This window comes from Melopsittacus undulatus, chromosome 8, assembly GCF_012275295.1.
Source record: "Melopsittacus undulatus isolate bMelUnd1 chromosome 8, bMelUnd1.mat.Z, whole genome shotgun sequence".
In the NCBI taxonomy this organism is placed as follows: Eukaryota; Metazoa; Chordata; class Aves; order Psittaciformes; family Psittaculidae; genus Melopsittacus; species Melopsittacus undulatus.
Window position 1 is genome coordinate 39,552,180 of NC_047534.1, and position 26,246 is coordinate 39,578,425.

The following is a 26,246-nucleotide window of genomic DNA, read 5'->3' on the forward strand; positions in this document are numbered from 1 at the left end:
GCTTAGGCCAAGCAGAATACAGCTAACGCACACAGCCTTTTACAGTACATTTTAAACATCTTTTATCACCTTAGGTACAGGCATCAGTGTTGTCTTCTTCAGAATGGCTAGGTGAGCTCTGAGCATTCACCATCTCCTACTGTGTCAGGACAGCATTACAACATTACTGCTCCTAGATGCAAACCTTTCAGCCTGTGGGACAGGCTGCTGGTGTAGAAGGTCAGGGTAGCTGTTTGTTACCATCAGTATTAAGAGTTCATCTCTTTCAATCTTAAAGAGCAGTTAACACATTAAAACCCTGGGTGGTGGGAAGTTCAGTTCTGCAAATGAGAAACACTTAGGCACTGTTTTGTTCAGCAGCACTTGAGCAGCAGGCACCAACAATTGCAGTATTCATTTCAGTGCTGACTCTTTAAGAAGGACAGAGGTTGCTCTTCAGAGAGCATGAAAACTGGTAAGCAGAATAAATAATAATTTTAAAAATTCATATAATACAGAAAAAGTTAAAAACAATTTTTGCTGAGCATTAAACTTCACCATGAAAAGTACCATGGGGAAGGCAGGAGATAATTGCAACTCTAAAGAACTAAACTGCTTTCCACAAAAGTACACTCTTGCCCATCAGGCAAAATTTAGGAAAGCTTGAAACTGTATAAGTCGGTAAATTGGTGAAGGGATGTTGTGATTATCCCAAAGCCAGCGGAGACAAACATGTCCTGCGGGTCACAGCAGCATTGGCCTGGGAGAGAGGGATCTTTCTGCAGCACCTTCCTGCCCCTCCACAGTAGAGAGCCCTTGGGGCAGTAGCTGAGGAGGTCTCCTCACCTCCTGTCACCTCCCTCACTCCTCACATCTTCTCAAGGAACAGTTTGTGATGAACTTGTAACATGTCACGAGGCCTTCCTGAGTCACAGCACCACAGCTCTCATCTTGGAGATGTTTGCCAGGGGCAGGAGCTCCTGTGTAGAAGGACATACACCCAAAGCCACCTGAGGGCCCAGTTTCACATCTCCATGCTACTGCTCAGGTGGATCAGCAGGACAGGCAGGTCTGCACAACTCAGTGTACCCCATCGATGACAGCCCTCAGGTATCATGAGGAAACATAGCCTCCTCTCCATGCCTATGTGGGGCACACAAGGTCACCTCCCCAGTCCTTCAAGGTTGCACAGCCATTACTTCATGGATGCACTTCACCTGCTTGCTACTCCTTCATTGGAAATGAGCAGCAGGTGGGCTGGCGGTGGTTGGGTAGGCACAAGTCCCTGCACTAGGACTGAGGAGAAGGGTCTGCCCGTACTCATGTGTAATGAGTTCTCTCTGCTTCCCACTGCAGCTGCTGGATAATTATCCGCCATTTTGGGGGCACATACTTACAGTCAGTGCTGTAGGATAGAGGGTTGTCTTGTTTCAGTGTTGGTATGAGGGGTTGTACAGGTAGGGGCTCATGGGCAAATACAAGCATGGAGGACCTCAGAGCATTAGCAGGTTAGTAATTTTGTGTTTTGAGGGGCTTTTATTTTATTTTGTAGGTTTTTATTAGCTCTTTCTTGTGTAGCAGGCCTCTTGGCTGTTGGTTGTGGAGAGCTTGAGTTTGAAAGGCCCTTGGGAGCTGGGGTAGTTTTCCTGCCCTCTGTAAGACCACCTTTTGTTAAGCTGGCAGACTTCTATCTTGTTTATTGCTCAGCTAGTCCATCTGCCTGAAGAAAACAGGCATTTTATTTTTTTTCCTTTAGATGCTTGTAAAACTTTCCTGTGGAACAGGTGTGGAACAGGTGCGAAACCAGTGCATCTGTGGCCTGTAATTTCCTTGTGAGAAAGAGATATGTTTGTATAGAGTAGGTTGGTGACTATGAGAAAGAACTTCAGCATTAGGCCCTTACAGTTTTAGCTGATACTGAATAAAGCTGTAGTCTTGTTTGGTAAATGACTTTGCTGTTCTGATTGGTTTTCAATTTTCAAAACAAATGGATGTTTAATTTTGGTTATTTACAGTTGTAGGTCATTGTGCAGTTTTTCTATAGAATAACACAATAGATAAGCATGCAATCATTATGCTAGTTAATTTGTTCTTATTTTTCTAAAACAACCCTATCGACAAATTCTGAATTATAAAGAGCTTGAGCCAATGGCTCAGCAGAGTTGCATGTTAATAACAGCAACTGTATGCTGTCTGTGCTTAATGTCTCTACAATGTACATATGAAAATGCGTGGCTTTGTTAATAACACTACTGCTTTGTCACAAGAATGTAGCTTTGAATTATTATTCAGGAATCTTATACTGCTTCTGTAACATTTGAGTCCATATATTGCTCACCTGAGTAATCACTTGCAGGTGACAGACAAACCCATACACAAGTATCTGGGTAAGGTTGTCATACAGAGGAATCTTTTCTGATCCCCAGCTCAGACTATGAAGCATGAGATCCAATTATGCTTATTAAGTTGGCAGCCATGTCTGCGAACTTGGTAGTGCTTATGAAGTTATTTACTCGTGTCTGTGGGACTGCATATACTATTTTTCCCTACCATTTTCGTGCCAGTCATAAGTAGACAACACACATTATTACGTATATCTGTGGCCTAACTAATAAATGAAGCAGTGGTCAGAAAAGGACATAAGATATAATACTTTAGCCAAACTAAAAAACAAACAAGCAAACAAACAAACCCAAACTACTGACATATTTTAAAGAAAAAGAAAAAACAAACCAACATACCAAAACTTTAGTGCTGCATCATTACAAGTTAATATTTTTTTTTTCAAAGTAAGTTTGTGTGTGTTTGGTTTTGTTTTTTTTTTTTTTTTTTTTTTTTTTTTTAGTTCAAACTATACATGGACTTACTTTTAAATCTGTAAATTAAGAATTCTTGAGGGTTAATGATCCTTTTTTTTTAATTGTTTTGGGAGTGTAGGAATAGAGTTAGCTTAGCTGTTTTGTTCATTCTTATGTGTTTTATTAAATTTGTATTACAAGAAATATTGTTGTCATTATATAAATAATCACAATATAACTGGACTGTGTGCTTATTTACTTGGGAGAATTGGGTTTCTGATGTTGGTGAATGGTACTAGTTTGTTCTTCTGCTGCCTTTGTCTCCAGGGCTTTAGGAATTTTGGGGGAGATGACAAGAATAGCTGCAGCAATCTTTACATGGAAGTCTCTTCAGAGATTGCTTTATTACTTGTGTTTTGTGTGCAAGTTTCTTCTCTACAAGGTTTTTCCCGTATCTACTGCAGTAGTTTATTACTTGGTTTGTGTTTCCTGTTTATGCACAATGTAATTTATACCATATGTGATTTTTAGAGAAGAGTATCTAGAACAGACTGGATGACAATTTTTCTTTCATTTGTATTTAGCTTTGTTAATGTTGTGCTTTGAGTCTAGATAACTTGCTATCTTTTGGTTGCTCTTTTTGTTTGCTATAAAAGCTTATATATTTTATACTCGACGCATAATTAAGAAATTGAATAGGTCTCTTCTAGTTTCAGCTTCTTTACTTCAGTAAATGTAAAGGCTCCTGCAGGATGACTTCCTATTAAGTCAATCGAAAGCACATTAAATCAATCTATCCCATACAGTTTGGTAGTACAGAAATACTTAGGTTAACAATGCTTTCAAATGTACTACTTCTGTTGCCTATTTTTGATACAACTTGGGTAAGTCAATAAATTAAATACAGTGCATTCAATTAAATTTTGCTGCAAGTTTCTTGTTTTGTTTTTTTTTGTGAGCCCTTTCTAAGAAAGAAACAACTATGTGCAATGAACTATAAAATATAGTAGGCCAGGCTTGTTAATTGAGCACCTCTTGTGTTCTTCTGTTCAGTGTGCTTAAAAAGCATTAGTTTCAAATAATAAAAAAAGTCAGAAATGGCTTTTCCTTGTAACTGTCAGCTTTGGCTGAGTCACTTATACCATTTCACTAGATTGACTGCTTTCTCCTTAGACTCTGGAGAAGGAAAACAATGTCATGAAGACTTAATTTGTGGAAATGTATTCAGGCAGGCTTCATCCTCCACTATCTTATTTGACTCTTAGCTATCTTGGTTTAGAATCCTACTTTTTCTTTTCTAAATCATGCTAATAATACAATTAATTGTACTAGCTTTGATGAGGATATAGAAGGACATGTTTTCTTTCCAAGTTCAAGGAGTGTTATACTATGTTGAAAGAAAAACACAAACCAACAGAAACTACCCTTGCTAACAATGTTTGAAGCACCTACTTAAGCTGAAAATCAACACTGAAATGCAGTTTGCAAAACTTTGCTCAGAAGTTAGAACTGATTTAATTTCTATCAACCTATTCTGTTACTTCAAATGTCTTGAGAAAAGATATGTAGATATAAGTAAGAACAAAATACTTTGAATGTTTTATGGGAGTTAGAGACCCTCTGTATGGCTGTTGTGGACTACTGCATGTCCTTAGAATTTTTTGGGAAGCAATCTTTTTATTCTTTTTTTTTTATCATTGGAAATCTGTAGATGAGGCTTTAACATTTCTTCCTGGTCAGCATGCATTAATTTTTGTAGGCTTCCTCTAAGTGTAGCTGTTTAGGTTTATTCATGATCAGTTACTATTTGGTGACCTCATCCATGGTCCATGCTACTGATACCAAAGAAAAAAGGATGATGTCCTAAAGGATTTTTCTTTTGCTTGCTAATTCTGTCAGTGATACAGCTGATTTCACTCTTTTCAGTCCTTGCTGAATTCATAGTCATATTTACAGACTAATTTTATGAATATAGAGGTCAATCTGGAAGACTTGACATATAGGAGATAAGCATTATTTTGTTAGGTCTGCATTCAAATTGCCTGAAGCTTCAGGTACATCAAGATAAATTAGGATCTTACGGGATCAGGGCTTGTAAATGTCATTAGTGTTTTTAGTCTTCACCCAATATGATGAAGGTAAGGGATCTAGAAAAGTGTATTTGAATATACCAGCTTACTGATAAGAATTCATGGTGCTCATAGCCAGGTTCTAGCATTTCTGATCCTTATGTTCATGATAACTTTCGGATCACATTTTTAATGTTATACAAACAGTTACAGGAACTAGAAATTTAATATGTTTTAAATGGAAATTCAGATTCTGATAACACATGATTCCAGAGCCCTAGGAAAAAAACTCTGCTCTAATCTGGTATTGTATAGAATAGAAGCATGAAGATGTTTGTCTGATCCCATCTATTGACAGTTTTAAAATACGCTCAGAAAGAACCAGGACTTCAGAGTCACTGCACAAGCAGCTGAAATACCAGTACTTGCATTGACAAATCAGACCTGTTCTCTTTTGTGCCTTTACTTGATTGAATGTCTCATTTTACAGGGTAATACTTCCTAAAAGAAGAATTTACAATCAATAAATAACTTGAGAGAAGGATAAGGTTTATCCTACAGAATAACTGTTCCTTGTTGGCAGTTCTGAAATTCCAGTTAAAAGTGCCTCAGTCTTCACATTTTGAGTATCTCTGTCATCTAGAAATCTCTATATAGAGCCAAAGCACTAAAAACAACTGTTTCATTTTAACGCTATTGTAGTATTTTTATATTTTATATTTCTATTAATAGATAATATTAAAATAATTAAATATCATTTTAATAATATTTTAAAGTCAGTGGAAGACTTGTAATTCTTCAGTGGTTTTGTATGAAAATACTGCCATACAATCAAAATTATGCTGAAGTCTCTCTCTCGTGTGTATTTTATCTGGTCTGTCCATAACTTCTGAATGTAAGTCTTGATTGTAAAAGAAACTTAAAAGTAAATGCTGCATTCTATCAGTATACCTCCTTACTCTGGTGCAGGTGAGGACCTTCTTGTGCTGCAGGCTGTTTTAGCAGTTTGTATCTCAAAATGTTCGCAGTCTGACAGAGGGCTTCTCTCTGACTTTGCAGCTTTGTTATCAGCTGCTGAACAGGCCTCCTTGCTCAAGGTTACTAGGCTGTAAGGAGAGGTAGATGTTAATTTTGGGCAAGCTTCTCGGCCATCACAATTCATACTTGGGCACTGAGGTTTTTACTGATGCTATTAAACCCAGTAAAACTTCTCTGTGGGATCCTGCCGTATACATTCTATTATGACAATACATGATGGAAGAAGGAGGCTGTGAGCATCAGAGTGGTTTGGAACGTAATGCAGGTCATCCAGTCATTCAGTTTTCTCATATTGTTGAACCATGCAGTATATACATTGATGTTGCCAGAAACAGTGTGGGGCTTTTTGTTCACTTATATAGCTTTCCTTATCCCTTTCCTAAATGTCACCAAAATAAAATTCCTGCCTGCTTTTCTACAAAAGGTTAAGTGTCAAATTTCACTTCACATCTTTATGATTTTCAGTTTTTACCAAGTTGCTGTTGAGGTTTTCCTCAAAAAGTCTCCCTTTCCTAATTAAATGCAGTGATGTCCTTATACTGTGCTTGTCATGTCTTTAGTCTCTGCTTTAGAGAGGTAATACACTTCTCCAAAAGGTAGTCCAGTTCTCTAGCATATGTGGATAATTTGATATCAGATGGCAGGAACACCAGAACATGTCATTGCATCTCTGTTGAATGGCATGATTCTGGGACTGAGGTTGTCTGCTCTGGGATCCCTGTGCTTGCTTTCTCCTAGTGCAAAGGTCCCAGCAAGAGACACAAATGGGGAAACTTCCAAAATCCACTTGAAAGTCAGAAAAGCAATGTAGTAGCAACTAAAAAAACACTTTCCAGATTGCTCATCCCTCCTGTGTCTCTGGTTCTCCATAGCATCTATTAAGGAACAAAGTTTTGTAGTTCATTAGATCTGTTCCTAACGCTGGCACCTGTACTGCATATATCCAGTTCAGACAAGTTCACAAATCCCCTGTCTTGTGTGCCACCATTCATTGTAGGTAAATTTCAATTGGATTAAAATACCTACTGCAGTGAACCTTGTTACCCAAATAAAAGAAGCTTTCAGATCAACATGAATACATCTTCCTAATTTTTATCCCAGACCTCTGTTTTGTCTTATAACAGTGTATCTCTTTTAATTGTGTATTCAGCGAAATGAATTGCAACTCACTTCATCTGTCCCAACAGTTGTCCTTTTCCAGTTAAGCTCCTCCTTGAAGACTTACTGTTTTTATAAGGCTCACAAGATATAAATCAAAACCAGTATTACTAGTCAAGCCATGCTTTCATTTCAGTGCTTTCCCATGTACTGTTTTGCTTTGAACAAAATTAGTAGAGCAGAGACTGTCCCTTCAGTAACACAAAGAATATTACCAATATTTCAGCAACAACAGCCAATTCCAAATAGTAGTTCAGACGTTACCAAGGAGTAGTTGAAGAAATGATGTTTAATTTAGTTGTTGGCGAAGCCTATTGTGTGATAATTGCATTGCATTTCATATTCTTCTGTTACAGAAGAACCATCTATTTCTAGGCAGGATTCCCTACAGTGAAGAACAGATCAGCTTTGATTGAAGTTGATATAAAAAAGTGTTTAGAGGCATGTGGGAAGATCACAAGATCAGACAGATCTGGGTTCTTGATGCCGTTATTAAAAAATATTCATCATGAGGGTTCTAGTTCTCCTAAGGAAGCTGTTAGGCACACATAATTCAAGAAAATCTCATCAGGGCCTTATCAAAGACTGCATATTGGTAATCCGGTCTTTATGGAAGCAAGGATTGTTTACTATACTCCAGAGGCAGAAATAGGTGTAAGGAAGAAGAACCACTCCTAATAAACTTACAGAATTAAAATAGAACAAAAGAAAAAAGTATAATAAAAGAAGACCAAGAGTTTGGTATGCTGTGGCAGAAGAGCACTATAAACTGTATATTAATACTACAGTTGGTGTTAATTCCTTGTGGTTGAGAAGTGTGAAAAATTGCAACAAGTAGTAAAATAGCCAAATGTATATATCAGTCTCTGAGTGTAGCGCATTTATAAATCGTGTCTCTTGAGGCAACTAGAGCAGTCTATTTCTATAGAATCTGCAATTCACAACAGGGAAGTAAAATTGCCAGGAAAAAGTCTGTCAATATTGAGCATCAGTAAAGATTTTATGAATTACATCTTTCTCATCGCAGTCAAATTTTATCTTGGATTGTTTTCATCACCTGAGACAAATATGGACGTTGTTTCACAGTCAATATTGTCTAAACTTTTGAAAACAAAACTTGTGCTTGTTTTTGTAGAACAGCTCAGTTTGCTAATATTAAGGGAGGCAGAACTGCCTGTAACTATTGTCTGCAGCATAAATGCTAACTTCACCCCAGAGGAACAGAGCTGCTGCCAGTAAATAGCAGTAATTCCCTCCCTGGCTGATAGCAGTTGAAGACTATTCTCCAAGAAGAACAAAGATGTTGTTAGCACTACTACTGCTGAACTTTGCAGCCTCCTTTTTAAACTGTGATCAAACTCAGTTTGATTTCAAGGTATAATATTGTTACTCTACACATTTTTTGCACTACTAATTATAGCTTTGAAGATGGTAGTTTATAATCTTTTATTGTATTGTATTCTGAAGTTCCTGCAAGTATTAAGGCATCTGGATTTTCATTAAAGCATGAGACACTATATCTAGTGTTTTAGTGTAAAATGTGTTAGTCAGTTGCCCCTAAACCATGTTTCAAGTCTGAAGTAAGAACTGTCTAAATGCAGTTTAAGTCGATGCCTTTACATTTTGGGATTAGCACTAAGACTTTAGTACCTGGATAACTCTGAGGACAGAAATATACTCTATGTGCAGCACTGTGACCCACAGAAGAGGGCTGAGAACAAGAAAGTTGAAGAAAATCTAGATTTAATAAAAGATGTGGGGTGTTTCATGTTGAAAAGGGAAGTAGTCTTTGAATTTGATGAAAGCATTTATTTCTCATGTACATCCCTCAATAAGGAATATATGCAACCTTAAGCACATTCTTTGCCTTATTAAAAATACATAATAAAATACTTGCTGGTGTTATTTATACCAAGATGTTCTTTGAAGTACTACTCTTTAATGTGTGTTTATAAAATTTTTTTACTTTTCAACGTGTGTTTATAAACATTTTTACTATTTGGCTGTAAGATTGATTTCTGTCATTCTGCTTCAAGAGGGGTCTTATGCTCACAGTATGTGTTCTGGGTTGTTTGGTTTGTTTTTGAGGCAGTACATGCTTTATGATTAATAGGATTACACTGCAGGCTTATTTAACTGTTATCTGGAAATTTTATATAAGCATTAATTAAAATAGATAAAAATCTTCATAGTTAAAGATGCATTAACTTTGTTCAAAAAAATCTAGATAAAAGTGGATACAACAGTGTATGAAATAATTGTGCCTAAAAGTAATTATATGTAACAATAGAAACACTTGATGTTAGACACAATTGCTGGTCAGCAAAATCTGAATATTAGCCAAGCTACAAAAAAATGATACTTGCAAAATTCTTGAATAAATGATTGCTACTTGTCATGTAAAGCTTAAGGGAAAACATTTATTGTGGGCATTCAGTTGCTCTGTTCTAATAGCACTGAGAGTTAGTATTAAATTTGCCCCTGTAGTATTAAATTTGCCCCTTAGAACAGTACAGATTAATGAAAAGTTACTCTGGATTAGGAACTTTCAGACTACCCAGATATTTGCCTATACATTTTCAGCACAGCACTTCTTGCAGTTTATTATCCTTTCATACAAATCCCAGCATCTGCATGCTCTACACACTATGAAATATCCAGTTTTGTGAACCGTGAACAGCTCTTCTGTTAGTGTGTGCCTTGCAGGAGCTATGGTCTGTGCACACGAGCTTGAGGCCCTCACCAGTGCTTGCAAGGGCTGTGTGGTTATCCACAGCTTTGCTAGTAGGAATGTTTATTGGCAGCAGTAGGATCGTGAGGGTTGGAAGGGACCTTAAATCTAGTTTCGACCCCCTGCCATGGTCAATCACACCTTCCACTAGACCAGGTTGCTCAAAGCCCCATCCAACCTGGCCTTGAACACTTCCAGAGCATCCTGAGGCATCTACAACTTCTCTGGAAAACCTGTTTGAGTGCCTCACCAACATAATAGTGTAGAATTTCTTCCTAATATCTAATCTAAATCTATCCTCTTTCAGCTTAAAGCCATTACCCCTTTTTATTATCACAACATACTTTTGTGAAGTCCCCCTCCAGATTTATTGTAGGCCCCTTTTAGGTACTGGAAGGCTGTTAGAAGGTCTCCTGCACCCTTCTCCAGGCTGAAAAACACCAGTTCTCTCAGGCTGTCTTCATAGGAGAGTTCTTCCAGCCCTTTGGTCATCACCTTGATCCCCTCCTATAGACTTGCTCCAGTAGGTCCATGTCTTTCTTATATTGGGGGACTCCAGAGCTGGATGCTAGTACGCCAGGTTGGGTCTCACAAGAATGGAGAGGGAAAATCCTCTCCCCAGACCTACTGGTCACACTTCTTTTGGTGCAGCTCAGGATATGGCTGGCTTTCTGGGCTGTAAGCACACAGTGCTGGCTCATGTTTTGCCTCTCATCAACATACATTACACCCCTAAGTACGTTTTCTTGGATCTGCTCTCAATCCATTCTTTTTCCAGCCTTTATTTTTACTTGGGTTTGCCTCGACCCAGGTGTAGGACCTTGCACTTGGCCTTGTTAAACTTCATGAGGTTGGCGTTGGCCCACCTTTCAAGCGTGTCAAGGTTGCTCTGGATGGCATCTCTTCCCTCCAGCATGTCAACTGCACCATACAGCTTGGTGTCATCAGCAAACCTGCTGAGGGCACTCTCAGTCTCATTGTCCATGTTGCTGACAATGATGTTAAGCAATGCCAGTCTCAATGTCAACCCTGAGGAATACCAGTCGTCACTGATCACCACTTGGACATTGAGCTGTTGGCCACAACTCTTTGAGTGTGACCATACAGCCAATTCCTTATGCACAGCATGGTCCATCTGTCAAATATATGTCTCCAATTTGAAGACATGGATGTTGTGCAGCACAGTTGTTGTGTTGAGCCATGGGTGTAAGTAGCTTGTGGTTTGTCAGGGCCCAAAGTGTGTTGTGCAGTTTTTAACACTTTTTTCTCTTTTTGTATTTATTTCCCTCATATATTTAATTTGTCTTAATTTTTAACATGTTCTCCTGGTAGCTGCTTTGGTAGTGATGCTTTAGGCAGGTCATTCTTCTAATTGAGAATATAAATGTGGCGCTTTAGTGAATACAATTATGTAATGGTAAACCTTGTGCTGATCCTTTGAGAAAACTATTTTTATTAGTATCCTAACTGAGGAAAAACAGCTAAAGAAGAATGGGGTAATAGCAAAGCAACCACATAATGCTATTTGAAAATAGTGTATAAAATGTAGAAAAAAAATAAAATACTTTGCTGCCTGAAGAAAATGTAGATGTACAACATGCATATTAATGGTTCCTTATTTTCTCTTGAAGGATCGACGCTTTAATGATGAGATTGACAAACTGACTGGATACAAGACAAAGTCACTTTTGTGCATGCCCATAAGAAACAGTGATGGAGAGATTATTGGTGTTGCCCAAGCAATTAATAAGACTCCCGGAGGTGCCCCTTTTTCTGATGATGATGAAAAAGTAAGATTACCTTTACTTTTGTATTTCTTTGAAGTTTAGTTTCTTTTGTAACTCAGTAGACTCTTCTAAAGATATTTAAATCAAATAAGTAAATGATACAGCATTTGTGTTAATGATGGCTTTTTTAAGAAGTCCTTAACATAAAATGTACATTTCTGTTGTTGATCTCATGGCTTATACTTTAACTTAATGGTCTCCATATCTTATTTAGTTGGGGTTTTTTTTGTCTGTTTGTTTGTGTTTTCATGCAGTAGATCTTAATAGGAAAACTTTATTTTTTTTTTTTGCAAACTTACCTGTAAGAATAAATTTATGGAAGAAAACTGTCACAGAGACACTCCTAAGCTTGCTGACTTTAAAAATCACCATATTCTTTTAGTCCTCTCCATCGGCTAAATGCCTATAGTATACACAAAAGAAATTTTATTTTAGAGGAAATTATCCATATGCAACTTCATGCTATTCTAATATATAGCAGACTTGCAAATGCCCATCAAAGGACAAAGAGGGCAGGAAGGGAACACTAGATATGTATATGAATTGGAATTTGGAGAGTAAAGTGAGCTCAAGAAGCAGGAGAATAGAAGGAGCTAGAAGGAAGGAACTTGAATTAAATGGAAGTGGGAAGACAGGAAATGGTGCTACTGAAGGCAGATGTATTCACCTGATTGTAGAGGAGAAATGTGCACAAAGCCAAAAGGTGACTGGGGAAGGGAATGGCAAAGGACAGTAAGCTGGGGAGAAACAGAAGAGCAGTGCACTCTGCCCAATAGAATGAGAGTCTCCTTCAAGCATATAATAAGGAGATGCACTTCTGTGTATTAAAATAGTATTGAATCTCTTTTTTTGGAGAAGTGTAGTTAGAAGCCCCCCAAACCTCTTTGTGTTGATTCAAAGGCAGTCAATATTTGGTGTAGAACCACTGGAGATGTATTACATGTGTGTTGATATTTCTGTGCTATGACAAAACCAGAAATTAAGTAATACTTGTTGGAAGGTGGAAATCTTGTCACATTGCTTCATTTAAATAGATGGAGATAATTTTTAGAAAGATAGCTTGACATGAACAAAATGGGTTATAAAGCTAAACTACCAGTCCTTTATAAATGATATGAAATGTTGCACAAATCAAACTCCTTTTCCATAGAAACCATAGTAAATGTATTTTTGAGTACCTCTTGAAGATGCTATTACATTATTTTTTTATGTTGTATACTTACAGCAATACATTTAGAGCATTGTGTATGACTACTTCATGTTTTCAAAAACATTGGTGAAAATAAGAATATGAACCTTTATATGAATAATGTCTGGTAATAGAATTATACCCTGTTTTGCTGTGCGGTGGGAGTGATTCAAAATTTATTGCCTTTTTTATATTTCTTTATGTAAAGGAACCTTCTGCAGTCTAGGTAGGAACATCTTTGACAAGTGAGCTGTGTTAACAAGTGGCTGCATAAAAGTTGACACTAAAAAAAGAATACCAGTTTTTTTTAGACCTTGTATTAATTATCAGATGTCTTCCAATAAGTTATAAACAAATATTTCTTTATATCTTTATTAGATTATTTAGCATATCACAACTTTCCTATCAAACTCTTGCAGCAGTTATTCTTAGCAACACCTACTTACACATGAAGAGCCACCTTGCTTGCTGCACATCACTCTCTGATATTGGAGTTTTTCCTATATTATACTCTGATCTGATGTTAACCTCTTGTTCAGTTTCAGACTTCAGGTTCTCATTAAGACCTAGCCATTTTGGATGCAAGTTAGAAAAATAGGCATGTTTGGATTGTAATATATTTTAAAACTTATTCAACAAATATAAAAATTGGAGGATAAATCAGGCTGACAGTAAAGCAGGCTTATAGTTTAACAGACTAAAAATGCAGATGACTCAGCTTCCCAGTGACATGTAATACTGTAGAGTGAACTTTTAAAAAATTTTATAAATGCCACCTAACTGTGGTTACTCTTCAGACCAATACTATTAATTTTATAAAACTGAAAACTAATTGCAAGAGCAATACTCATTGCTGTATGTATGTATATTTGGCGTCATCTTTTGATTAGATGTTTTTCTTCTAAATGTGTTGAGTAACAAGGAAGAAAGTCCTGTCTCTGTCAGGATTACTTATTCTAGCACCACATTAAAGACAACTTTTCTGTGAAAAGCTTGATTTTTTTTTTTCCACAAAAATAGCTAGCTTTTGATTTCTATTTCTGTAAGAAGTCTGTGTAGCTGATTCTGCAGAGTGATTTAGTTTAAATAACTTTTAAAATAACCCTTAATTTTCAGATGCTACTTTTTCAGATATCTGAAGTGACCCAGTAATTCTTACATTGTTTTTATGTAAATTATCTAAACTTCTGTAACTATAGGTTTGCTTCTGAATGAAGTCTGATTCCTGAAAATCTTGGAGGCTGAATATTGATTTACTAGCATACGGTACAAATCTGGCAGTGAATGATTCAACGGGTATCTGAATTCAAACCAAACTAAATTAGACCTTCTCTGAACAGGCTTTTCTCTGCACTTTTTACTAGTACTCTCTGTGTCTATATAAAGGGAACTTTATTTAAAATGGAGCCTTTATCACAGATACATTTGATTATCAACTAGCAAAACAACTCTATACATGTGTGTATTACATGTACATGTGTAGTAAACATAATGTAAATATTTGATATTATTAATGTAAACATACTAATGTAAATATTTTATGTCAGTGCTGAGGCTATGTCAATTTGCTTCCATTCAGTGGCTGGTAAATATTATCTCAAATCAGTAAGTTGCCTGTACTTTAATTGCCATTTTTATATTATTTTTACTAGTCGTTACATTGTTGTTTAGGTACAAGCCTGTATGTTAGGACTCTTCAATAATATATTAAATGGGTTCTGACACATAGACTTTATGGAAAAATTAATGAGAACATAACCATTATCATGACCTGTCATAGATTTTAGCTTTAATGAGGCCTGGTAGATCCTCTCCTATTATTTCCAAAACTGTGCTTTTAAGTTTCTTTGCTCACTGATAACCTACAAAGCGTGATGTCTGGGAAGCAAGAGTGCTCACACTTCCAGGAGAGCATCTTGCAGGATTAGAAACAAGTTTGGTTTTAGTCCTTTTTTTTTTTTTTTAATTATAATATCAGCAAATGTGATTGTGAAGGAAGGGGGCAAACAAAACCTGGGAAATCCTGATCAAATTAAGAAAATGTCTGCTAGGATATTGTGGTGGCTTGTGCAGAAAAGCCTGATGAATAGCTGGCAGAAGATGCAAATTCAGCTTTATGTTGATGTTACGATTTCCAACAATTAGCAGCTTCAGAATGGTTAGAAATAAAAATGTGAATTATTCCTCCTCTTCGTCCCTCCCAGGCCCTTTCAAAGAAATGTCAGTGTCATTTAAGTCCGACTGGTGTTTACAAGTATCTGTTCTCTCTTAGTATTGTGTGAAGCACTTAAAATGATCTGTTGGGCTGGGTTTTCTTTACAAAGCTACAAGACTATATTCTATAATGAAATGTCACTTGGGGGGCACTACTGTCTTGAGTCAATAGGAAACCAAGAATTACATTTTCAATTAGAATTAAGTAGATGATAATATAATTTTTATGTACTGTTAGTTGTATTCAGGAAGTTAAAAGCAAATAAAATATTTAAGGCTCGAGGAGTTTTTAATGCTCCCAAGCTGTAACCAAGTTTATATTTTGCAATATGTAAAATAGAGCAGTAGATTTTGATGTTTTTCTAGTTTTGATTTTTCACTGCAAATTTTTGGGTTTTTCTTTTACATCTCTGACCATGGTGATAATTGCACAGCATGAATAATTAGTCTAAGTGAATTTTCCACATGTAGTGATTGTTTTCCAATGCCAAATTTCTCCTTTTGGTGTAAAGGAAGTTTCAGCCAATTCACTATTTAAATGCAGAACTGTATGCCACCAGCACGAAAGAAAATGTTCTGTCTCACAATGTGTTTCTCTCCCCAACACCAGTGGCACAGTTGAACAGACTGATTCCAGACATTAACAGTTTGATACAAACATTAGTAGAATACCATCTTACTTTTGTATAGTAGCCATTGCTATTCCATTATGTTCTGTAATTGGTGACCTTTTGGAAAATCTAGGCTCATGATATACTTCTACATGTATTTTTTCAAAACACCAGTTCATTTGCACAGACATAGGAAGATCAAAACTCAAAACCCTTAAAAAGAACTGTGCAGCATGCATTCCCAGTACTGTCCTGAAGATTCATTCAAGTCTTTGTGGTGTTTGCTGGTGAATCATACTTGTTCCATGACTGGTGAGAAACTCAGCCTGACAAGATCTTGACAGTCTGTGGTTTAGATTATTGTATGCCTTTTAGAGTCTTCTGAGATGCAGTACAAATCTAATCCTCCATCAGAGAGGCTTAACAAACAGCAGAAGCAGATCCACCATCACTTAAACTGGTGTAATGATTCTCTAGCTCCGACGTTCTGCTAGCCCAAAAGAAGTGAGCTGACTGCAGGGAAACTAGCTAGTGCAGGCAGCTTGAATTAAATTCTGCATGACTTACTGAAAAGCAGTAGGTTGGATGTAGTGAGATATCTCCTGGGAGGGGGAAGGAAGAACTGGATTTGGTTGTCTGTGCTCTGTGGACAGTTTTATTAAGAAATATATGTACATATATATATACAGATTCCAGGATTCAGATGGTGTATGGTTTGGGGGGACTTGAAGATACAGTTCTTTTATGCCTCAACATTTCTATATCTTATATTCCTAATAGCAGCTCTGTGATTCTAAATTGCTCAATTTGGTGCACTTTTCCTGGTCCACACTTATTAAGGCTTAAATATATTCTCTACAGGGTCTACCATAGTGATGAATGACTTGCAAGGATTTTGTCATACCTACTAATTTTTGTGTATTTTTGCATGATGAGCTTAGAATTACACTGTCAGGTGGCAATTTCAAAGTTGGTTAGGATGGTTTCTTTATCTTATGGAAGTAATCAACTGTAAATAAAACTACTAGGGAAGGGAGCAATCCAGAATAAGCAGTCATCTCCGACTGTTGTGGAAATAATGACTCCCAGCTCTGTGAATGTCTGGAATGTAAAAAAGAAGTCCCCTGAAAATTATTTTGAGTATACTGGAAAGGAACATAAGAAAAAGATGAGGTAAAGAATATGTTTTATATGTAGTAGTATGTAATTGCCTCCTGCTAACATCCACCTCAGATCTCTGAAAATCTGCAAGGCAGTGAGACTCCATAAGCCATTATTTAATATTGGCATAATCCTCAAAGGTATCATGTGGTCCATATGTCATTTATGTCCCTAATACAAGAGACAAGTTCACTGAAAGAAGGCAGAAAATAGCAAAGACATTTGAAGGATGAAGGTACTGAGGCGCTGCAACTGTCTGGGAAAACTCTAATGGTCTATTAGGCACAGTTCTCAAAAAGTACTTGCTACACAAATTTAAATTAAAATAAATCACATTAACTGAGCTCTCTTGCTGGGGGAGTTTAAAAACAATTTGTCACTAGAATATTTGCCTTATCAAGGCAGCTTCACACCACTGGTTTGCAACCAACAGCACCAAATGACTGAAGCGATGAATATTTGAATGGACTTTATCTTGTATTCATAGAATCATGGAATGGTTTGGGTTAGACAGGACTTTAGGCTATCCCACTGCCATGGGCATTCAGTCATTCTTTCAAGTTAAGCTGAAAGTCTAGATTTTTTAATTATAGAACTCTATAAATGTGCTTGAAACAAAAACATACCTATATCAGTACTTCTGGCAGTTAACATTTGAATTGGACGTCATTATCTCTGAGGTATGGAAACATGTCTGATGTGTCTTGCAGGGATATTTTAGTGAACTATTTCTTTTTTTAATTAAATGTGCATTTGCCTAAGTTCAGGGGCTACTTTGCTGTGTGTTTATATGTATTACATGAAATCCTTGATATTGGTTTGAGGCCTCCGGGTGCTATCAAAAAGCAGTTAAACACATTATCGGATTGGCATCAGGAAGGGTTTCTCAATAGAAGAGTTCAGTGACGATTTTCTTGGGGTATTTTTTGTGGGTTTTGTGTGTGTGTGTGTGTGGGGGGGGGTTTGTGGGGGAACTGGGGTTTCATTCTGGTGTTGTACCATGGTGAGAGTGATGAAGGTATAAGGGCTCTTCCTGGAATTGCCAGCAGGAATCTTGACCTATTGTCTTTTCCCATATTTCTTGTGCTTGTATCTTAATTCAGAGAGACTTGAACAAATAAGAGCTCTTGACTGTTAACCTAGACTCTCACCTGGCTAATATTTGTAGTATTTCACTCAAACCTAAATGGAAAAATCTGTGGAATTCATGGGCTTTTAAACATCAAACCTCTGTTCCATATCTACCCCAAGAGCATTTCATTAAGTGCAGACCCCTGAAGCTTTAATTCATCTGGATCGGAGCACTAGCGGAATTGGTTAAGGATCTGTTTTGGCTTCTGTGTCCTTCCACTGAATGCAAACAGGCTCCCAAAGGCTGAACACAGTTTCTGTGGTAGACTGTGCTGTTGATCAAATACATCTGAGATACCGTGAGTCACCAGACATAAAAAAGATGACTGCTAAATTGCCTTTCTGAATATACTGGCCCAACAAAAGTCAGTTTCCCTCAAGTTAAACTTATTTTTTTTTCTATGAGATATTTTGTCACTCTGAAGTTGCCTCTGAACTTGAAAAAGGTGATCAAATTTAGGAATGGTAGTCAGTCCTGGAAAAAGCCATACTAAGAGCCATGAGATGAAATAAAATTTTCATAATTTGTTGGATGCTTGTGGTCAAAAAAGTCTTGTTGGCACAAAGAAGAACCCTACATACTTCTCTGTTGGGCCTCATCTCTGTTCAACTCTACAAGAACTGTGTTGAATATAATCACAGTATGGGAGCTGCTGGTTTAAGCTATCATGGAATCATAGAATGGTTTGGGTTAGAAGAGACCTTAAATATTATCCAGTTCCACTCCCCTTACTGTGGGCAACTAGACCATGTTGCTCAAAGCCTGCCCAACCTGGCCCTAAACACTTCACAACTTCTCTGACCAATCTGTTTCAGTGTCTCACCAACCTCATAATGAAGAATATTTTCCTAATATCGAAGCTAAATCTCCCTTTGTGTCTCTTGAATCAACTATTTCAAGTGGATTAGAGGATCATCAAGATGATATTGCATTGGTTATTGTAAGGCAGCCTCCACAGCTGATTAAGGACTTAAGATATTTTCATTGGCTAAAGTATAGACACACAGAGACCTGAGCCTTCAACAGGCTGATGGTAACAGGTAGTGCTTTACAGCCTGGGTTATTAAGGTTTTTTTACTGCTCTGTTTGGCAATTTGTGGAAGCAGTGCGATTGATTTCCTAGGAACTCAGAGCCATTTTCTTTAGATATGAGGGCATTTGGTATTTGTATTTAATGGCATTTTAGAACACACACTGCTGGTTTTCTTCATGCTTAGTTCAGTCCTGTTATCAAGAATTATACTTGTAATGATTGATATTTATTAATCACATCCCTGGTTGATAAAACCCCAGATTGAGTTACAAGCATAAGTGATCCATTAGAGACATTAATTAGTAAGCATTCAGTGGTATGCTGGGTCTGAGTCTTAGTAAGAAATCTCTGGGTCCTTCTGCAAATTCTGAAGCATAGAAGTAGCACTGGAGCTTGTTCTGTTTTCCCCTTTCACTGTTGGTCACAGGAGGTTGTGGCAGGCCTGGAGAAAGGAGTCCAGATCTTTGCTGGTCAAACACATGAACAGACTTCACTGGTAATGCAACAAAATGCTGTGATTATGGATGCCTTGTGCAGCCATACTGTGTTCTTGAATGAGAGCAAAATGAAGTTTTCAACAGAAAGCCCAGAAGCCAAGAATTCTGCAGTCCAGATTATAATTTTCGGGCACTTCAGTCAGTAGAAACTGTGATGTTAATCACAGAATAGTAAGGGCTGGAAAGGACCTTAAGGTCATCTAGTTCCAGCCCCAAAGCCATGGGCAGGGACACCTCACTTTAAACCAGGCTCTGTCCAAGCTGGCCTTGAACACTGCCAGGGATGGGCTGCTCACAGCTTCCCTGGGCAACTCATTCCAGTGCCTCACCACCTTACGGTAAAGAACTTCCTTCTTCTATCCAGTCTAAACTTCCCCTGTTTAAGTTTTAACCTGTTACCCCTTGTCCTGTCATTACAATCCCTTGTGAAGAGTCCCTCTTCAGCATCCCTATAGCCCCCCTTCAGATACTGGAAGGCTGCTATGAGATCTCCATGCAGCCTTCTCTTCTCCAGGCTGAACAGCCCCAACTTTCTCAGCCTGTCTTCATATGGGAGGTGCTCATGGAAGTATCATCCTCATGGCCCTCCTCTGGACTTGTTCCAACAGTTCCACGTCCTTTTTATGTTGAGGACACCAGAACTGCACACAGTACTCTAAGTGAGGTCCCACGAGAGCAGAGTAGAGGGGCAGGATCACCTCCTTCAACCTGCTGGTCACGCTCCTTTTGATGCAGCCCAGGATACGGTTGGCTTTCTTGGCTGCGAGTGCACACACTGAAGCTGGCTCATGTTCATTTTCTCACCGACCAACACCCCTAGGTCCTTCTCCACAGGGCTGCTCTGAATCTCTTCTCTGCCCAACCTGTAGCTGTGCCTGGGATTGCTGCAACCCAGGTGTAGAACCTTGCACTTGGCATGGTTTAAAAAAAAGCTCAGACAGGTGTAGCCCTGGGAGGAACCCAAGGCTGCAAGTTAATGTTATTTTTTTTAGTAATACTCTATAAGTAGAATTTTCACTTAAATGCTTTGAATGCCAAAGCAGTGGTAATAGAAGGGCTTAGAGGCTTAGAATTTAGTTTTGTTCATCTGTTGACAGAAAGCAAGCCCACCACAAAATAGTCAGAGGGCTATATATATTTGTGTTACATTACCTAAGGAATAAAGCTTTTACCTTCAGCTCTACCTTTTCTTGGTAAAACACCCTTAAACCAACTAAATTGTTTTGATCAAATGGCTCATTGGAAAAATCTTGTTTGCTTCAAGTGAAATTTGCGGAAGCACGTAAGAGGAAACCTTTGTGGTCAGCAGCTGGAGAAGGCTTCATTTCTGACAATTGCTGGAGGTGTGCCCTGGGGGCTGGATGGAAGGACTTCGTCCCTATTGACCTGTTTTCTGAACTTCTGTTGGTTTGTTTAGTTGTCCTTAGCTATTCTTCATAATAACTTCAAGGCTTCATATACCTTTAGACTGCAGCATTTCCCATCTGCAAATTGCTTCTTTCCTGAAGCAGAATGAAATGTTCATACAGCAGTTCATGCCATCGAAAGGATTTCCCACTGATATAGTGATGCTGAGCCTGTCTGTAGCTATAGGTTATATGATGAGATATTGAAAAACTGCTGAGCAAATCATTTTGCAAAAAAATTAAGTCAACCTCTGACCTTCTAGATGTTATTACAGGCTTCATAAGAAGCTGTAATTAAAACATTATTGTTGTTCTAGCACTGAGTCAAGGTATGCCCTTGGGCAAATCACTTTCCAGTGGTCTCTTTGAAACATAATTCTAAAAATGGCATTAGGTAGTTCCTTTATGTATTATCACACTTTACATTTTAAGTATTCTTACTTTATAAAAAGGATGTTGTTTTCCCTCTTGTTGAGCCTGAGCTTTTGAAGTCTTGCTGAATGTTTTCTTTGCATGCAGCAGCTGTAATCTGGATGGGTCTGGTTAGAAAACACCAAAAGAGTTTCACAAAAGTCAGTTTCAGCTGTTTGTTCAATGGTCCCAGCTTTATGTACAATCTTTATCATATTCATGTAAATTATGCCACCCTGCTGTCCTTGATTGGTTTGCAAAAGTGTTAACTGGTCTATAATTGGCAAACTCCTGATGATACATCAGAAGCAGGTTAGTCCTCCTCCATGTTATGTTTGCAAGTGCCAGCCTGAGAAATTTGTGTCTGCATCCCAGCAGCTGGCAAATGTAAGCGGCATTGTAGCTGTATTGCTCGATAGGTGTGTTTCCTTTACAAATGGGAAAATTACTGGCTAATTCTGTGGCTACAGATGAATTAAACTACTGTCTTCTCACAGGAACATAAGAGAAGATTGCCTACCTGAAAAGAAAGGTCTGTGTAACCCAGTGACCTTTCTCTGTCAGCTGCAGAAAGCAAATACCCGGAATGAGGCAAGCAGGGAATGGTATTTCTCTCATGTACTCCACCAGTTTCCTGTGACTTGAGCTCAAGGACAGGCACGGTATCTTTGTATTTAATACCACCCCAGGGATTTTCTACTTATGAATTTATTCAGGCATTTCTTGAAGCAAGACAAACTTTTGGCTTTCACAACATCCTGCACACTGTGTGAAGCACTGTCATGTGACTTCTGCTAATTTTATGTTGTTCTACCTTGGTTTGCTTTTAGTGAACACAATGAAAAAATCATTCCCTGTTAATTTTCATTTTAATTGTTTTGCCCTCAAAGTCTTCAGACTCTAAAAGGTGTGAAGTTCCCACTTGGTGCAGCAGTCTTTCCTCCAGTCAGCCTTCTTCTTTAGCAGGAGGGGTGCGAGCTCCCCAGAGCCCTGGGCATCGCCTCCCATTTGCTGTGATAGTTAGTATATTCCCTGTCTGGAGAAGTAGAAGGTGTTTGAACTGATATTGTTTCGGTTGTTTGTTTGTTGGGGTTTTTTTTGTACACTCTAGCCTGCAAGACCGAGAGCTGCGTTTTTATTAGTGGTTTACAGCTGCCTGTCATGTATGCCCAGAACTGTTTATTGAAAGCAAGAGCAAATCTTCATTGCATCTTGATGTCACTGCGTTACCAGAACCCATGTACACAAAAATTCACCTCCTAACCAAGCTAGTCTGTTCTACCAATTGTTAGTTTTAGCAAAAATTATTACTCTTCTTATGACAGAGCCCAGAACTCCCTGAATTATCTTGGATGTTGGGAAGTATCATGTAAGGTTGTTTTTGATTACTGAAAACATGAAAAACATATCAGGTCACCAGTAGGTTAGTCAACAAGAGTAACAATTACTTTGCAGCAAGATTTCATGTTCCAGGGTAGAGCTGACTGCAATTATGAAAGCTAAAGTAGTTTAACCAACTAACAATAATGATTTCACATCCTTTCATAGCTGGCAAACATTAAACTAGGCCTAAAGTAATAAATATGATGATTTTTTCAGTTGGAACATTGTTGGAGCTGTCACATAATTAAGCCACATTGTTCATAATCACGAATGGTGGTCAGAGATTTCAGGAAGGAAATTATGCAGTGCACTTCAGGTAACTCTTACAAGAGGGTAAGTGAACTGTGTTCAGAAAAATATTTCCTCTGAACAGCATAGTGATACAGGCAGGGGCATCAGAAAGAATACTTCATTTAACAGTGCTTTGTGAGAGCTGTGAGTAAGCATGTTAATTGTCAATTCAGCCTATGGGAAACCCTTTTGCTTAGGATATTTATCAACATAAATTCTTAGCCGAACAAAAATATATTTTGACTGGCAGTTATCAAGGCTGAAGTCTTTGGACTGAACCTGACATGAATTTAATCTTACTGTTAATTAGTTGGCAATTTGCTGTCTATCTGGTGGAACAGATAAAAACAAATCTTGGTTTTGTTTTTTTTTTCTTTTTTTTTTTCTAAAGACTTTTGCTGTATAAAGACTAGAATTTTGTGTTTCTGGTGTCATGGTTACAAGGCAAATTCAATGATAATAGCTCTCTGGTGTGATAATAGCTCTCCAGTCTTGTGGCATGCTTTTAAACTGGGAGGTGAGTGGAAATAGCCTGGAGTTGTAGTGGACAGGCCTCAGAGTGTAGGGCTGTGTCATGGGGTGCCAACTGCAGGAAGGCAAATGCCAAGAGGTGATGGACTCGCAAAGATCTGAGAGCTGCAAAGAGCTGAGGATGTCCTAGCTGCCATGTGGTTAGGTGTCAGTGGAATGTCTTGCAGGAGAGTGAGGCCACATGTTGTATTCTGAGCTGGAGCAACCCTACAGAGTTATCCTGTAGCAGAATAGATATGAATATGATACTATGTCCTGCTTAAGAGAGAAGGCTTTGAGAAAAGGAAGCTTGCCAAAGCGTGTTACCATAAACACAACCTGAATTTCCCTTTTCTGTCACACACAGTGGAAAACATGTTTAGTGTGGTTAGTAGGGGCTATATACTTGCTTCTGTGCTTTAATCACAAAGGTTTATAATCTACTCTAGCCTGGGGCTTCAGAGTTTCTCCTTCAACTCAAGGTCTAAAGATATGAGCTTTTAATCCTTTATGTCCAGACATTTCAGTTCTCAGTGATGGCAATGATTGTTGCTATCCTACTGGACATGCAACAGCAGCTGAACAGTGGCCTCAGGTGGCCTCAGTAATACAGCTGTGGCAAGGCTAAGCTCTGATCTCTAGACTAATAAAGAATATAAAATAATTCTAAACTTTAAGAAACTGGCAAAATTTGACAGAGCAACAGGGATGGATGACTTATAAAAGCTGAAGTCTGTCTGCAAAAGCGTTAAACCAGCAGACTGGCAAGAAGCTTCTTATTAACAAATTAAAGCAACAAAATAATGCATCTACTTGAAGTCTTGGAAAAACATGCAACGTAGAGCTTATAGTTTTCCTTATAAGTGCAGAGATTATCTCTGGTTCTGTGTGATCTCATGAACATCTGAAAAAGCCTGAGCACTGTGTTACAAACTCAGTAGCTGCTGCCAGCCCAAGCAGTTCATATACAAATTAAAGTGTTCTATTTTTCTGAAGTGGGTTTTGGGAAATCACTGTTCGCAGGAAGCAGAGGTCATTCCAGTGAGATATGAAAAGGTTTAAGCCACTGCAAGAGCCTGTAGAAATGAGCTTGAGAATTTCACGTGCTCAGCTTTCACTCTTATGAGGTTTGAAGTTGCTGTGTTGATGTTTACTTTTTGAAGAGTATAGAGGTGTTTGGTTTCCTTTTTTTTCCTCTCAACCTATTATAGCTTTTCATATACTCTCTAAAATTTAGGTTCCTTTTTTATAGTAGAAATAGTGGAAAAGAATGGTGAGAGATTATTTTATAAGCCTCTGTTCTATGTATAAGGAGGATTTATAGTAGTTTAATCAATAAATTGAATTTTTCCACTAACTACTCAGTGATTATCTTCCTCAGTGATGTAAAACTAAACTAGTTTGTCCTGAATATTAAAACAAAATACTTCAGTTATTGCTTTATCAGGTACTTAGATTTTTTTTTTTCAATGAAAGCTGAACTAGAGATGAATAATCTGGATTGATTCTAAATTAATTTGTTCGAATTTGCATGGTCTTCTGTTTGGATTCTGCTGTCAGTTTTGTGGTCTTTATGAGAATAAATGTGTCAAGTCAGATACTAAGATCTATTTTTGCTTATATAAAAAGATTAATTTACATTTTTTTTAGTAGAATATGATGTTGAAGCTGGAAATACCTGTTAAAATAACTATGAGGTACTGTTTTAAACAGAACCTACTTTTCTGAGGTAGTTGCTGTAATTCTGATGTGAAGTTAATCAGGCAGTGTGATTTTACATGAACGTGATTATGATCCATATGAGAGTATCAGGAACAATAACCAGAACATTGTGTGTCTGGATGCATCTTCTACTAAGGCAGACTTACAGCAGCAGAACTGTGTTGGTTTTCTTTGTGGAATTATTTCACATTTCTTCTTGTTATCAATATTTCAGGTCTTTGAGGCAATCCTGCTTTTTTGCTCTTCCTGGAGTATAGAGGTCTCTGCCTCACTGGCAGCTGCTGCTGCTGGGAGTATTTGTTTCCATACCTAGTGGTGTGATTATCATCCGGCTGTCACTGGGGCTGCTGGATTAAAAATTTTCAATCTTGTGATTGGTATTGTTGCATTAACCAGAACTGCATACTGATACCATATCACTTTCATCTGCAGTTACTGTCACACAAAAACCCCGAGGACGGGTGATTGCAAAATAGCATTCAGAAACACACCTAGGAATGCAGAAACTGTTGTCTCTTTAAGGCGGGTTTTTGCAGCAGGGAGAGTAAAGGTGGAATCGAGAAAGAGCAGGGCTAAAGGGATAAAAAACTAGGGAGAATCTGGGCTGCTGGCGCAGCAACAAGTGATGGGGAAAGCATCCCGCACTCCCGCGACTGAGTCTGGCACTCCTGTGCCACCGGAAAAGGGTCTCACCCCCTCTAGTGGCTTGCACTCCTACTTGGTGGTGGTAGCAATATCAAATAAAATGAGCACCTATAACTAGAGTAGTGCCTCCCAAAGGGTTGTGACTCTCCTTCAGCTTAGTGTTTCTGGTATTTTTAGTGCCTTTTTAGCACTGAAAGATGTCAGTATGTTTTGTAAGTGTTAATTAAATAGAAATCAAGTTAGCCATCTTCATGCTTCTTCCATGTTTTAGGATAGGCACTTGCTCAACATCAGTGCAGCCCCACCTTAAGCTAAGAATGCTACAAGTGTGCAGCTCACGTCAAACCAGCGCTTTACATTTCCAAGGGAGGATTGAAACCGCGAAGTTCTGTGCCACATTATCTAAGCAGTAGTCTGTTCACACTGCCATCAAGTGGATACAAGGCATTACGGCACCAGCGTTGTGTTAGGAGTTGCTCAT

The 26,246-nt window shown here is 38.1% G+C and overlaps 1 protein-coding gene across 1 annotated transcript in view; it reads left to right on the plus strand.

Moving 5' to 3' along the window:
* The window catches only part of PDE11A (phosphodiesterase 11A), a 131,931-nt gene that overhangs the window by 5,147 nt on the left and 100,538 nt on the right, over nt 1-26,246 (plus strand). Inside the window, exon 2 of the mRNA XM_005152754.1 lies at nt 11,405-11,563. Within this exon, the coding sequence (XP_005152811.1) occupies nt 11,405-11,563 (159 nt within the window). The remainder of the gene's footprint in view (nt 1-11,404; nt 11,564-26,246) is intronic.